Raw genomic sequence first — 15,632 nt, 5'->3', positions numbered from 1 at the left:
AGAGGTGTTCAAAAACATGAAGGGCTTTGATAGGGTAAATAAGGAGAAACTGTTTCCAGTGGCAGAAGGATCAGTAATCAGAGGACACAGATTTAAGGTAATTGGCAAAAGAACCAGAGGCAACATGAGGAAAAAATGTTTACACAGCAAGTTGTTATGATCTGGAATGCACTGCCTGAAAGGGTGGTAGAAGATTCAATAATAACTTCTAAAAAGGAATTGGATAAATACTTAAAGGGGAAAAATTTGCAGGGTTATGGGGAAAGAGCAAGGAGTGAATAGCTCTTTCAAATTGCTGGCACAGGCCCGATGGGCTGAATGGCCTCCTTCTATCATAGTATGATACAGTACAGAAGGAGGTCATTCAGCCTGTGCCAGCTCTTTGAATTGAACACAATACTCCAGCTGAGGTCTAACCAGTGTTTTATAAACATTTTGCATAACTGCCTTGTTTTTGCACTCTATGTCTCTGTTAATAAAGCCAACGATCCCGTAGGCTTTTCTAACAGCCTCCTCAACTTGTCCTACTACCTTCTGTGTTGTATCAGTCTATGATTCTATGACTTGAAACTATTAGGCCAGTTTTGGGAATATAGTTCAGTAGTTTCAGTAAGATTTCTTTCCTTAACAGGAAGGTAATACTTTGAAAACTTTACGTGGGAAATGTCGAGATGAAGCACTTAGATCAGGTGTTGCACTGGCCAGATGGAAAGCAAGTCTCCTGTTATTCTGCCCCAACAATATGACTTAACCCAAAACTCAAAAGAACAGTTGCGGACCCAAGCCCATTATAAACTGGGTCAACAATGCAACTCATTTTACCAAGAAACTATACAGCTAGTCAAGTGGGGAGACTTCAGTCCAGCCTGCACTTAAACCAAACTCCCAAGAGCGAAAGGATAATGCAGTAACTCAATAATTATGATGCTAAATCTAAACCTATAGAAGCAGAATTTCTACATTCAGAGAAAGTGAATTAACCTAATCTCATTGGACCTATTTCATTTTACTACAAATTGCATTTATATCACACCTTTAATGTAGAAGGTGTGGCTAACTAGAGAAGTTAAGGATAGATTAAAAGAAGAGATCCTCATCCATAACTTGAGCACAGAGGTTAGGAAAGAGAGAGAGCGAACCTTTAACGGAGTGAAGTGCTAACACAGTGAGGACTTTCATTTGGGAATTTGGTGAGTGTGGGAATTAGGTGCTAAGTGATTCAAACCAAACCACTATAGACTAAGATTAGTCTATAATGGAGTATAAAGGGAGCCACACGAGGAATCAAAATTCAAGAAAATGTCAAAAAGGTGACTGTTATAAATTGGATAGCCAGGTGGTGAAGGATAGACTACTAGATCTTGGTTTTCAGTTGCTTCCAAGCCTTTATTCACAGAGATCCACATTACCCACCAATGCATCCCCTAGATAAGCTCTCACATAAATGGATACGAGAGTCCCCAATTGATATGCACCACCTGAATACAATTAACACTGATTGATATAAATCATATGGATTCAATTAACACAGACGTCACAAGACAAGAAGGAGCACCGAGGGTAAGTCAGTAAGTATTTAGTTCACTGGTTATTGTTTTTAGTGGTTGGTTAGTGTGTTTTTAGTGTCAGATAAACAGTAAAATACCTTAAAGCTAAACAAACTGTTTAAATAATTGTTAGCTAACATGGCAAGACAGCTGAGGCCTGTCACGTGTACATCCTGTGCCATGTGGTAACTCGTGTGTCCTGGAAAATAAAATGTGCAGGAGTGCCGCCATCTACTTGAGCTCAGAGTTTCTACTGCAGCGACAGAGAGTGGGTGACCTCCAGACAGTTTAGAGCAACAGGCAGGCAGTGCAGGAGTCCCCTGGGGGTGTGGCACTCACAAACCGGAATACCAGTGCTGAATACCAGTGAGGGTGTTGACTCTTGGGGGAGTGCAGTCAGGAGCAAATCCACTGCACCGTGGGAGACTCGGCTGCCCAGGGGGGCAAAAGAAATGTTATAGGGGATTCAATAGTCAGGAGGATAGACAGGTGTTTCTGCAACTGCCGATGTGTGTCCCTCATGATGTGTTGCCTCTCTGGTACCAGGGTAAAGGACATCACTGAGAGGGTGCAGAACATTTTGGGGAGGGGAACAGCATTAGGGTTAGAAGTAATCTCTGTATTACTCCCAGTGCCACGCATTAGTTAAGAAAGGTTAATGCGTGGCTGGAGAAATGGTGCAGGAGGGAGGGCTTCAGATTCCTGTGACATTGGGACCAGTTCTAGAGCAGAAAGGATCTGTTCAAGATGGACGGGTTGCACCTCAACAGAGCTGGGACCAATGTCTTCGCAGGGAGGTTAACTAGTGATGTGGGGGACGGTTTAAACTAATTTGGCAGGGGGATGAGCACCAGAATGAAACATGAGGAGAAACAAGGTGCACGGAGGACTGAGAGGGACAAGTAGCACTAGAGTAAAGAATCGTTCAGAAATAGGAGGGATCAGACAGGGGACAAATGCAAGGCAGTCCAAGATGAGGTTGGAGTGCACGTGCATCAATGTAGCGTGGTAAATAAGGCTGGTGAGCTGCAGGCTCATTTCACCATAAGGGACTACGATATAGTGGCAATAACAGACCTGGCTCAAAGAAGGGGAGGATTGGGTACTTAATATTCCTGGCTACAAGGTATTCAGGAAAGATAGGGAAGGAAAAAAAGGAGGGGGGTAGCAGTATTGATCAAAGAAACTATTATAGCACTGGAAAGGGATGATTTAGTTGAAGGGTAAAAGACAGAATCTATTTGGTTAGAATTAAGGAACAATAGAGGAGCTATTACATGACTGGGTGCATACTATAGGCCACCAAATAGTGGGAAGGAGATAGAGGAGCACATTTGCAGGCAAATCACAAAGATGCAACAACTATAGAGTAGTGATAATGGGAGACTTCAATTATCCCAATATAGACTGGGACAGTAACAGTGTAAAGGGAAAAGAGGAGTAGGAATTCCTGAAATGTGTTTGAGAACTTTCTGGAGCAGTGTGTTTCTAGTCCAAACAGGAAGGAAACAGTGCTGGATCTAGTTCTGGGCCATGAAGTGGGGCAGGTGGAGCATGTTTCAGTGGTGGAGCATTTGGGGAATAGCGATCATAATATTAGGTTTACAATAGTTATGGAAAAGGACAAGGGAAAATCAAATCTGAAAATGCTTAACTGGAGGAGGGCAAATTTCAGTGAGTTAAAAAAGCATCTTGCCCAGGTGGATTGGAATCAAAAATTGGTAGGCAAAACAGTAATTGAACAATGGGAGGCCTTCAAGGAGGAGTTGGTTCGGGTACAGAGTAGACACATCCCTACAAGATGGAAAGGAAGGGCATCCAAAACTAGAGCTCCCTGGATGACTAAAGACATAGAGATTAAAATGAAACAGAAAAAGGAGGCTTATAATGAATGTATGGTTTGTAATAAAGTAGAGAACCAGGCTGAATACAGAAAATACAGAGGAGATCTAAAAAAGGGAATATGTGTGGCAAAGAGAGAGAATGAGAATAGATTTACGTCTAACATTAGAGGGAACTCAAAAGTACTTTATAAACATATAAATAGTAAAAGGATAGTCAAAGGAAGAATGGCACTGATTAGAGGCAAAAAAGATCTTCTTGTGGAGGCAGAGGGCATAGCTGAGGCACTAAATGAATACTTTGTACCCGTCTTCACTAGAGAAGGATACTGCCATTGTAGCAGTAAAGGGGGAGGTAGCAGTGATATTGGATAGGCTAAAAATAGATAAAGAGGTACTTAAAAGATTGGCAGTACTCAAAGTAGACAAGTCACCCACTCCAGATGGGATGCATCCTAGGTTACTGAGGGAAGTAAGGGTGGAAATTGTGCAGGCTCTGGCCACAATCTTCCAATCCTCCTTAGATACGGGGATGGTGCTGGAGGACTGGAGGATTGCAAATGTTACACCACTGTTCAAAAAAGGGGAGAGGCATAAACCTGGCAATTACGGGCCAGTCAGCCTAACATCGGTGGTGGGGAAACTTTGATACACAATAATCCGGGACAAAATAAATTGGCATTTGGAAAAGTATGGGCTAATAAATGAACGTCAGCATGGATTTGTTAAAGGAAAATCATGTTTGGCTAACTTGATTGAGTTCTTTGATGAAATCACATGGAGGGTTGATGAGGGTAGTGCAGTTGATGTGTATATGCACTTTCAAAAGGCATTTGCTGAAGTATCACATAATAGACTTGTTAGCAAAATTGAAGCCCATGGGATTCAAGGGACAGTGGCTGCATGGATACAAAATTGGCTAGGGGACAGAAGGCAGAGAGTAGTGGTGAACGGTTGTTTTTCAGACTGGAGGGGTCAGTATAAGGACCACTGCTCTTTTTGATATATATTAATGACCTGGACTTGAGTATACAGGATATAATTTCAAAGTTTGCAGATGACATGAAACTTGGAAATGTGGTATACGAAGTGGAGGATACTAACAGACTTCAGAAGGACATAGACAGATTCGTGAAATGGGCAGACACATGGCAGATGGAAATTAATGCAGAGAAGTGTGAAGAGATGCATTTTGGTGGGAAGAATGAGGAGAGGCAATATAAACTAAATGTACAATTTTAAAGGGGGTGCAGAAACAGAGACACTTGGGGGTTCACATACACAAATCTTCGAAGGTGGCAGGACAAGTTGAGAAGGCTGTTAAAAAAAAAAAACATATGGGATCCTGTGCTTTATTATTAGACGCATAGAGTTCAAAAGCAAGGAAGTTATGCTAAACCTTTATAAAACACTGGTTAGGCCTCAGCTGGAGTATTGTGTTCAATTCTGGGCATCACACTTCAGGAAGGATGTTATGGCCTTAGAGAGGGTGCAGAAGAGATTTACTAGAATGGTACCAGGTATGAAAGACTTCAGTTACACAGAGACTGAAGAAACTGGGTTGCTCTCCTTAGAACAGAGAAGGTTAAGGGGAGATTTGATAGAGGTGTTCAAAATCACAAATGGTTTTGACAGAGTAACTAAGGAGAAACTGTTTCCAGTGGCAGAAGGGTTGGTAACCAGAGGACACAGATTTAAGGTGATTGGCAAAAGAGCCAGAGGCGACATGAGGAAACGTTTTTTTAACGCAGTGAGTTGTAATGATCTGGAATGCACTGCCTGAAAGGGTGGTGGAAGCAGATTCAATAGTAACTTTCAAAAGGGAATTGGACAAATACTTGAAGGGAAAAACTTTATAGGACTATGGGGAAAGAGTAGAGGAATGCGACTAATTGGATAGCTCTTTCAAAGAGCCAGCACAGGCACGATACACCGAATGGCCTCCTCCTGTGCTGTATCTACTATGATAACTATCTTGTGACTAAAGTTCATTTGCAATCAGGACTAAATCTGAACAACCAAGGAAAGATAAATACAATCACAACAGAGATACTGTACTAATGCTCAGGGTAAGACGTGTCACCAAAAGAAATATCCAATTTGAAAAATTAATTTCATAGACATGGACAAAACAAAATGATCACATTTAGTCCAAACAGCAAAATGTCCACAAAACTAATCAACTTTGGGAAAATGTTAATCTGGCAAGTGACTGAACGATAAGGAGCTTGGTTTTTGCGTCAAAAATAGAAAATATTTTATAACTCAAATGCCACTCCTGACTTACTTGGCAGGTCTGCGTAATAAAAGCAGAAAACGCCGCAAGTTGACAGGAATCGAGAACCGAAAGAGCAAGCCGCCTTTTCTCTCTCCTCAGACCCTCAGTGTATCCTGAAAGGGGAAATTTCTTACACTACTTCTGTTTTAAAAAAAAAATCGAAAGATCACGACAGAAATTGGGTGTGGTTTTATTTTATTATATATATATATATAGTATAGGCGAGGGAGCTCCTAAAATGAAAGTACTGTTTAGGGCCAGGTCCTGTTTAGGGCCGAACACAGGATGGGATCCCCGAGTTTAGTTAAACTCACTGACCAACTTCACTGTCCCCTGCCACCGCCATCATTATCATCTTACCTCCGTGCCCGACTCTCTCTGCCGGAAATCGCTGGTCATATTGAAAGCCTTATTAATATTAATAATAATAAAAGTAAAACACACACCGAGCAACTTCTAACTACCAACCGCCATCTCCCTTCACCTCTGACCTCACTTCCTCCTCTTGGTTGCTATGGGCTCCCCCAAACACTTTTATTTTTTATTAATGCCTTTTTCTGCACAGCAGTGTTTGTCTTATATTCAAGACCGAGATTTTACATCTATTATTTGTAATACTGTGCCCTTGAACTGCTATTGCAAATAATAGATATAAAATCTTGGTCTTGAAATTGAAAGCTCATTTCATTTCATTTAACTGCAACTTTATCTCACTTTCTCCACTAGTGATTCTGCTGATTTTTTTTTCAGAAATGATTTTATTTCCTTAAGACGTGCCTGATAATATACAACAAAGAGATTACGACACTTCTGATTCCAAGTCCCCAAAACAATGAAACAATTTAAGAATTTTGACAAGGTGGAAAAAGGAACACATGTAAACATACACGCCAATCTACTTACAAAACTTGGAAAAATTGACAAACAGACTCATAAAAGTTGACAACTCAAAATACCCATAAATACATAAAGGGGCATATGACCAAGGTCACTGCGTCAAAGTGAATAATTATATTTGTTACATTTGATTTCAGGATTCAAGATTTAGTTTTAAGATCACATAGTTTGTCTTTGAGTGAAAACTGAATCCAAGTGGCCTCACGAATGACGTACTAAGTAGGGAGTGCAGTTTGACATGAACTTGTCAAGCCTTAAGCTGCATCTGCACCCATTATTACATTAGCTGTATTATAGGGGGAAAACAAGGATGTACATAAAAGTGCAATTTTCCAGTGGTGGAATTAGAAATTTTTGAAAGGAGCTTTAATGGTGTAAAGTGTATTTCTTAAGGGTGTGTCTCTGTGGGCATGCCCCCCACCCCGAATTTTGATATGACATTATTTTACCACAGTACCATGAGAAGTTGTGGAGATGATACCAACTTTGCTCCAAAATGGGAAAATAGTGTCCTCTATGCTAAAGACCCTGTCAATGGCTTTATCAATATTTTGGGGTGAATATGAGTTTTAAGAATCATGTTTGAATTTACCTCTTAAACTGTGTTTAAAAGTACTGATCAATGTTTTATCAACTGATTTTCACTGCTCCACCATTGGCGGACATACTTTCAGTTGCCAAGGCCCTAAGCTCTGGAATTCCCTCCTTAAACCTCTTAGCCTCTCTCCTCCTTTAAGACGTTCCTTAAAACCTACTTCCTTGACCAAGCTTTGGTCACCTTCCCAATTTTTTTTTATTCGTTCATGGGATGTGGGTGTCGCTGGTGAGGCCAGCATTTATTGCCCATCCCTAATTGCCCTTGAGAAGGTGGTGGTGAGCCGCCTTCTTGAACCGCTGCAGTCCGTGTGGTGAAGGTTCTCCCACAGTGCTGTTTGGTAGGGAGTTCCAAGATTTTGACCCAGCGACGATGAAGGAACGGCGATATATTTCCAAGTCGAGATGGTGTGTGACTTTGAGGGGAACGTGCAGGTGGTGTTGTTCCCATGCTGCCCTTTTCCTTCGAGGTGGTAGAGGTCGTGGGTTTGGGAGGTGTTGTCGAAGAAGCCTTGGCGAGTTGCTGCAGTGCATCCTGTGGATGGTACACACTGCAGCCACTGTGCGCCAGTGGTGGAGGGAGTGACTGTTTAGGGTGGTGGATGGGGTGCCAATCAAGCGGGCTGCTTTGTCCTGGACGGTGTCGAGCTTCTTGAGTGTTGTTGGAGCTGCACTCATCCAGGCAAGTGGAGAGTATTCCATCACACTCCTGACTTGTGCCTTGTAGATGGTGGAAAGGCTTTGGGGAGTCAGGAGGTGAGTCACTCGCCGCAGAATACCCAGCCTCTGACCTGCTCTTGTAGCCACAGTATTTATGTGGCTGGTCCAGTTAAGTTTCTGGTCAATGGTGACCCCCAGGATGTTGATGGTGGGGGATTCGGCAATGGTAATGCCGTTGAATGTCAAGGAGAGGTGGTTAGATTCTCTCATGTTGGAGATGGCCATTGCCTGGCACTTGTCTGGCACGAATGTTACTTGCCACTTATGAGCCCAAGTCTGGATGTTGTCCAGGTCTTGCTGCATGCGGGCACAGACTGCTTCATTATTTGAGGGTTTGTGAATGGAACTAAATACTGTGCAATCATCAACGAACATCCTCATTTCTGATCTTATGATGGAGGGAAGGTCATTGATGATGCAGCTGAAGATGGTTGGGCCTAGGACACTGCCCTGAGGAACTCCTGCAGCAATGTCCTGGGCCTGAGATGATTGGCCTCCAACAACCACTACCATCTTCCTTTGTGCTAGGTATGACTCCAGCCACTGGAGAGTTTTCCCCCTGATTCCCATTGACTTCAATTTTACTCGGGCTCCTTGGTGCCACACTCGGTCAAATGCTGCCTTGATGTCAAGGGCAGTTACTCTCACCTCACCTCTGGAATTCAGCTCTTATGTCCATGTTTGGACCAAGGCTGTAATGAGGTCTGGAGCCGAGTGGTCCTGGTGGAACCCAAACTGAGCATCGGTGAGCAGGTTATTGGTGAGTAAGTGCCGCTTGATAGCACTGTCGACGACACCTTCCATCACTTTGCTGATGATTGAGAGTGGACTGATGGGGCGGTAATTGGCCGGTTTGGATTGTGATAATATCTCCTTATGTGGCTCAGTGTCAAATTTTGTTTGCTAACGCTCCTTTGAAGTGCTTTGGGATGTTTTACGACATTAAAGGTGCTATATAAATGCAAGTTATTGTTGTTGTTGCTGTCTTTCCAGGGGTGCTTTCCTTAGCTTCACAGCATCGGATGAGTGTTGCACCAGTTCTCTGGCACAGAGCCATGGAGAGGGGACACGGTTAAATGCTGAAACAATGATGGCGACCTCCGACTTTACAGAGCAAGTCCTAAGTAAACAGCTACTGAACGCAGTCCTCTGCTGCTCTCATGTTCTCTCTCACACACACGCGCTCACACACACACACACTCAAGCGCACACGCGCACACACACACACACACACAAGCTCTCAGAACTGAAGCCCAAGGTGTGGAGTACGATTCTGTCCTGTGCTCTTACATGTACACGAACCGAGGTGGGTGACAACCAGTTCAGAAACAAAACAAACCAGCCACAATGTAAAAGTGAGTGAGCCATTGAAGACTTAAGTGGTCCCTGATTTGCTACTGATAAGGGATATGGGCCAAAGGCAGGTATATGGAGCTCGATCACAGATCAGCCATGATCTTATCAAATGGCGGAGTAGGCACGAGGGGCTGAATGGCCTACTCCTGTTCCTATGTTCCTATGATTTGGCTTGCTACTTTTTCTGGCAAATTTATATGACTCCTTTTTGGAACTAATACTATCCTTAATTTATTTGGTTAGACATGGTTGGGCCACTTTTCCTTTTGTGTTTTTGCGCCAGAAAGAAATGTATAATTGTTGCAATTCATGCATTTGTTCCTTAAATGTTAGCCATTGCCTATCCACTGTCATGCCTTTTAATGAAGCTTCCCAATCTATCATAGCCAACTCACTCCTCAAACCTTCGTAGTTTCCTTTGTTTAGATTTAGGACCCTAGTTTCGGATTGGACTACTTCCCTTTCCATCTTAAAGAAGAATTCTATCATGTTATGGCCACTCTTCTCTAAAGGACCGAACACAACAAGATTATTAATTAACCCCTTCTCATTGCACAATAGCCAATCTGGGATAGCCTGTTCCCTGGTTGGCTCCTCAATGTACTGGTCTAAAAAAACATCTTGTACACACTCCAGGAATTCATCCTCTACAGTATTATTGCTAATTTGTTTTGGCCAGCCAAGATGCAGATTAAAGTCACCCATAATTACTGTCGTACCCTTGTTACATGACTCTCTAATTCCCTGTTTGATCCCATCCCCTACATTACCAATACTGTTTGGAGGCCGACAGACAACTCCCACCAGTGTTTTCTGCCCCTTGGTGCTTCGTAACTCCACCCTGACTGATTGTACATCTTGATTTTCTGAGCCAATATCCTCTCTAACTATTGCTCTGATTTCATCCTTTACTAACAACGCCACCCCACCTCCTTTTCCTTTTTGCCTGTCCTTCCTAAATATCGAATACACTTGGATATTCAGCTCCCAGCGTTGGTCACACTGGAGCCATGTCTCTGTAATTGCTATTATATCATATCCGTTTCCATCTATTTGCGCTGTTAATTTGTTTACCTTATTACGAATGCATCGTGCATTCAGATCCAGTGCCTTTAGATTTGTCTTTTTAACATTTTTAGACACCTTAACATTTTTTTGTACTATGGCCCTATTTGTCTTATTACCATTTTTTCTTACCTGGACCCTATTTGTTGTTTTTTGTTTGTACGCTCTCTCCCTTCCTGACACAATCTGGTTATCCTTACCCCAATCACTTTCCTGCACTGCTTCTTTGTTTTTTCTCTTTCGTATTCTAGATTTATCTCCACTGGGACCCTCCCACCCCCTTATTTAGTTTAAAACCCTATCTACCTCCCTAGTTATTTGATTCGCTTGAACTCTAGTCCCAGCATGGTTCAGGTGTAGTTCGTCCCAACGGAACAGCTCTCTCTTATATATGAGAGTAAACTTGCAAGGAACATAAAAGTGGACTCTAAAAGCTTCTACAAGTCTGTAAAAAGAAAAAGATTAGTGAAGACAAATGTAGGTCCCTTACTTTCAGAAATGGAAAAATTTATAATGGGGAACAAGAAAATGGCAGAGCAATTAAACAAATACTTTGGTTCTGTCTTCATGGAAGAGGACACAAATAACTTCCCAGAAATGCTAGGGAACCAAGGGACTAGTGAGATGGAGGAATTAAAGGAAATTAGAATTAGTAAAAAAAATAGTGCTGGAGAAATTAATGGGACTGAAAGCCAATAAATCCCCAGGGCCTGATAATCTGCATCCCAGAGTACTAAAAGAGCTAGCCATGGAAATAGTGGATGCATTAATTGTCATCTTCCAAAATTCTATAGATTATGGAACAGTTCCTGCAGATTGGAGGGTGGCAAATGTAACCCCACTATTTAAAAAAGGAGGGAGAGAGAAAACAGGGAACTACAGACCGGTTAGCCTAACATCAGTAGTAGGGAAAATGCGAGAGTCTGTTGTAAAGGATGTGATAACAGGACACTTAGAAAATATCAACGGGATTAGACAAAGTCAACATGGATTTATGAAAGGGAAATCATGTTTGACAAACCTACTGGAGTTTTTTGAGGATGTAACAGGTAGAATAGATAAGGGAGAACCAGTGGATGTGGTGTATTTGGATTTTCAGAAGGCCTTTGATAAAGTCCCACATAAGAGGTTAGTGTGTAAAATTAAAGCACATGGGATTGGCGGCAATATACTGGCATGGATTGAGAATTGGTTAACAGACAGGAAACAGAGAGTAGAAATAAATGGGTCTTTTTTGGGGTGGCAGGCGGTGACTAGTTGGGTACTGCAGAGATCAGTGCTTGGGCCCCAGCTATTCACAATATATATCAATGATTTGGATGAGGGAACCAAATGTAATATTTCCAAGTTTGCTGACGACACAAAACTAAGTGGGATTGTGAGTTGTGCGGAGGATGCAAAGAGGCTTCAAGGCAGTTTAGACAAGTTGAGTGAGTGGGCAAATACTTGGCAGATGCAGTATAATGTGGATAAATGTGAAGTTATCCACTTCGGAGGGAAAAACAGAAAGGCAGAGTATTATTTAAATAGTGATAGATTGGGAAATGTTGATGCACAAAGGGACCTGGGAGTCCTTGTACACCAGTCACTGAAAGCAAACATGCAGGTGCAGCAAGCAGTTAGGAAGGCAAGTGGTATGTTGGCCTTCATTGCAAGAGGATTTGAGTACAGGAGCAAGAATGTCTTACTGCAGTTATGCAGGGCCTTGGTGAGACCACAGCTGGAGTATTGTGTGTAATTTTGGTCTCCTTACCTAAGAAAGGATGTATTTGCCATAGAGGGAGTGCAGCGAAGGTTCACCATTCTGATTCCTGGGATGGCAGGACTGTCGTATGAGGAGAGATTGGGTCGACTAGGCCTGTATTCACTTGAGTTTAGAAGAATGAGAGGGGATCTCATTGAAACGTATAAAGTTCTGACAGGGCTAGACAGACTGGATGCAAGGAGGATGTTTCCCCAGGCTGGGGGGTCCAGACGAGGGGGTCACAATCTCAAGATATGGGGTAGGACATTTGGGACTGAGATGAGGAGAAATTTCTTCACTCAGAGGGTGGTGAACCTGTGGAATTCTCTACCACAGAAGGCTGTGGAGGCCAAGTCACTGAATATATTTAAGAAGGAGCTAGATAGATTTCTAGACACAGAAGGCATCAAGGGATATGGGGAAAGAGTGGGAATATGGTATTGAGATAGAGGATCAGCCATGACCGTATTGAATGGCGGAGCAGGCTCGAAGGGCTGAATGGCCTACTCCTGGTCCCATTTTCTATGTTTAAAACTAAACACAGTACTCTAGGTGTAAGTTATTGTAACAAGAAGGATAACCTGTGGGATGACATTTAAAATTTAGACGGATCAAGGGAGAAAAGTGCAGAGGACTACTGAGCACTGCAGTATTGATAAAATAGACAAAAACAAGAAAGGCTGCAACATTGAGCGTGGCATTGGGCAGGAATCACTTACCAGAGGAATGTGAGAGAAGTGTTAGAAGAACCTCCTCAGATATCAGAGCAGTTCTTATCTGTGGGACAGCCTTGGGACTTCATGAAAAGTTAAGAGCTTATGAGAGAAAAAGAAAAGTTTGATGTGAACGAGGAAGTTGATATTTTTGGAGGCAACCTTAGCAAAGGAGTTCTGTTCAAAATCAGAGGAGATATTGAGATCAAGAATGTTGACAGATGAAAGACTAAGGGTGGGGCCATCAAAGGTACGAGGTGTAACTATTGGTTAGACGTGCAAGAGATATGAAAAAACTATGGGCAGCACAAGTGGGTGGCAGGAGAGGGGGTGCGGTAAGTGGGGGTGGTGCTGCTAAATTCAACCAGAAGTGGCTGCCCCTCTTCCATGTTGACTTCACCAGAAGAGGTGGGTCTGGTGCAAATTAATCTGATCCTGGAATTTTGGATCAGATTCGTGGCTGGAAGTCCTATCCCGCCACAATTCTGTCAGTGGAGCAGATCCCCAAGAATTTTGGGCCCTATGTCTTTGAAGAATTTCATTGTCCCATTGAAGGGCATGGAAGTGATTGAGGTGCAGCGATTCTGCAAGAACATTGTGAGATACTTGGCAGTTGTGAGCACTGAGGGTGTATGGTCTGAATGTAGAACAAGTGAAGTCTGGCTGCTAGAAATGATGGAACATTCCAATCTTCAAAGTTGTTATATAAGTGCAAGTTGCTGTTTCTGTAATAGTGGATTTATGGAGGTTTGGAGCAGAGATATAGTTGGCTCAGGAATCTCCAGACTGATCAAGATGCCAGGTGCACCAGGCATAATTTTTTACAAGAGATTTCAAGCATAATTGAACCAAGATGTAGTGTCAGATCAGATAGAAGAGGGAGAGTGAGGTATGAAACCTTTCATGCCAGCTAGAACAACATCAGTTACTTCACTGGCATCCATAAATGTGTCGGAAGGGTGAAAGCAGCAATTGGAACCAGGGAAAGGCAGAAAGAATTCAGGGATTCTTGAAGGCTGTCGAAGTTGACTGATTCATTAACCTCGATTTTGTGAGACTGATAAAATTGGTGCTCAGTTCATCTATATTGTGGGTATTGGTGTTGAGTATAAAGATTGAGGGGTAATCTGATCAAAGTATTTAAAATGTTAAAAGGATTCAATCGGGTAGCTACAGAGAAACTATTTCCTTTGATGGAGGAATCAAGAATGAGGGGACTTCATCTTAAAGTTAGAGTTTGGATATTTAGGAGGGAAATCAGAAAGCATTTTTTCACACAAAGGGTAGTAGAAATCTGGAATTCTTTGCCCCAAATGGCTGTGGATGATGGGACAATTGGAGCTTTCCAGACTGAGATCAATCAATTTTTGCTAAGTAAGGATATCAAGGGATATGGAGATAAGGTGGGTAAATGGAGTTGAGGTACAGATCAACCATGATCAAATTGAATGGTGGAGCAGGCTCGAGGGGCTGAATGGCCTACTCTTTTTCGTATCTTCCTAAACAATGTGGACTGCTGACTGCTGTTTAATGAAAGCATCATGGCTACCTCCTGGATAACCGGTATTCGCAGACATAATGCCGTTTCTGTGGTCAGACACCACCAGACATTTAACTAAATGGAACTCCTTTCATTTTATGTAGATTATGAGGTTAATGCAAGCAGCCTTGATGCCCACCTGGATGACATTTACCACACCATGGACGCTTGGGAACTCTGCCATCGAGTAAATATTCTGTGCCCTGTCGATGGCTTCTTTCAACAGGGAAGATTGCACCTATCACTTCCTTGATACGTGATACCGGCACAAGCATGATGGGCCGAATGGCCTCCTTCTGTGCTGTATCATTCTATGATTCTATGAGCGTATATATTTGGCAGACGTCTCCTATGATGGTTTAGAATGACCAGGTAGCATTAATGCTTAATGTGTGATAATCTTCACTGCTACAGGAAAATGTGTCCCTCTTTGAGAAGTGGTTTGTAGGTCAGAACTATATAAAAAAAGAAAGACTTGTATTTATATAGCACCTTTAAAGACCTCAGGACATCCCAAAGTGCTTTACAGCCAATTAAGTACTTCTGAATTATAGTCACTGTTGTAATGTAGGAAATGTGGCAGCGAATTTGCACATAGCAAGGTCGCACAAAGAGCAATGTAGAATGTAGAGTGCCATGGGATCTTTTACAGGTCCACCTGAGAGGGCAGATGGGGCCTCGGTTTAATGTCTTATCCGAAAGACGGCACCTCTGAAAGTGCAGCACTCCCTCATTGCTGCACTTGAGTGTCAGCCTAGATTTTGTGCTTAAGTCTCTGGATGTGAAGCCACAACCTTCTGAAACAGAGGCGAAGGGAGTGCTACCACTGAGCCACAGCTGACACCTAAAGCTACACTGCAAAACAAAATTTGGCTACAGTATCCTAAAATAGAAGCAGCCCTCTTACCACCTTGAGGTCTTATGGAGTAGAGACAGGTCGAAATGAGGCAAAGAGCTGAGGAACAAAAAAATTGGGCAGGGTGGGTGAAAAAGTAAAATTCATCAGTGTCGTTATAAGGTTGAGACAGAAATAGTAAAAAAAAAATCTGAAAATGACCCCAGTACCTTGAACAATTTAGCAGCGTTTACGAGAAGTGAAAATGTTACTCTCGCAAGCAATTTAAGAAGATGTAATCTACCTAAATGGATATGATCTAATAATACATGCTGCCCATTCTGTTGGCGTGCTGGGAAAGTCATCTAAGAAACCTCACTGGAGGGTTAAATGAAACAAATAGGATTGAATAATTTAGATTGTAATATCAGTCTGATGGCATATCCAATGGAAAATATTTGTGGCATATTGCAAGAATGGAGATTAATGGACTGAATGCCAT

General features: G+C 42.4%; 1 protein-coding gene across 1 annotated transcript in view; it reads right to left on the bottom strand.

Moving 5' to 3' along the window:
- xrcc2 (X-ray repair complementing defective repair in Chinese hamster cells 2) overlaps positions 1-6,149 on the bottom strand; it is a 32,631-nt gene extending 26,482 nt beyond the window's left edge. The window contains exon 1 of the mRNA XM_068008343.1: positions 6,027-6,149. Coding sequence (XP_067864444.1) covers positions 6,027-6,065 — 39 coding nt within the window. The 5' untranslated portion in view covers positions 6,066-6,149. The remainder of the gene's footprint in view (positions 1-6,026) is intronic.
- Between the last annotated feature and the right edge of the window lie 9,483 nt (positions 6,150-15,632).

Source organism: Heptranchias perlo, chromosome 2, assembly GCF_035084215.1.
Source record: "Heptranchias perlo isolate sHepPer1 chromosome 2, sHepPer1.hap1, whole genome shotgun sequence".
Lineage (NCBI taxonomy): Eukaryota > Metazoa > Chordata > Chondrichthyes > Hexanchiformes > Hexanchidae > Heptranchias > Heptranchias perlo.
The sequence above is the reverse complement of the archived record's forward strand: the minus strand, read 5'-3'. Positions and strand labels throughout refer to the sequence as shown.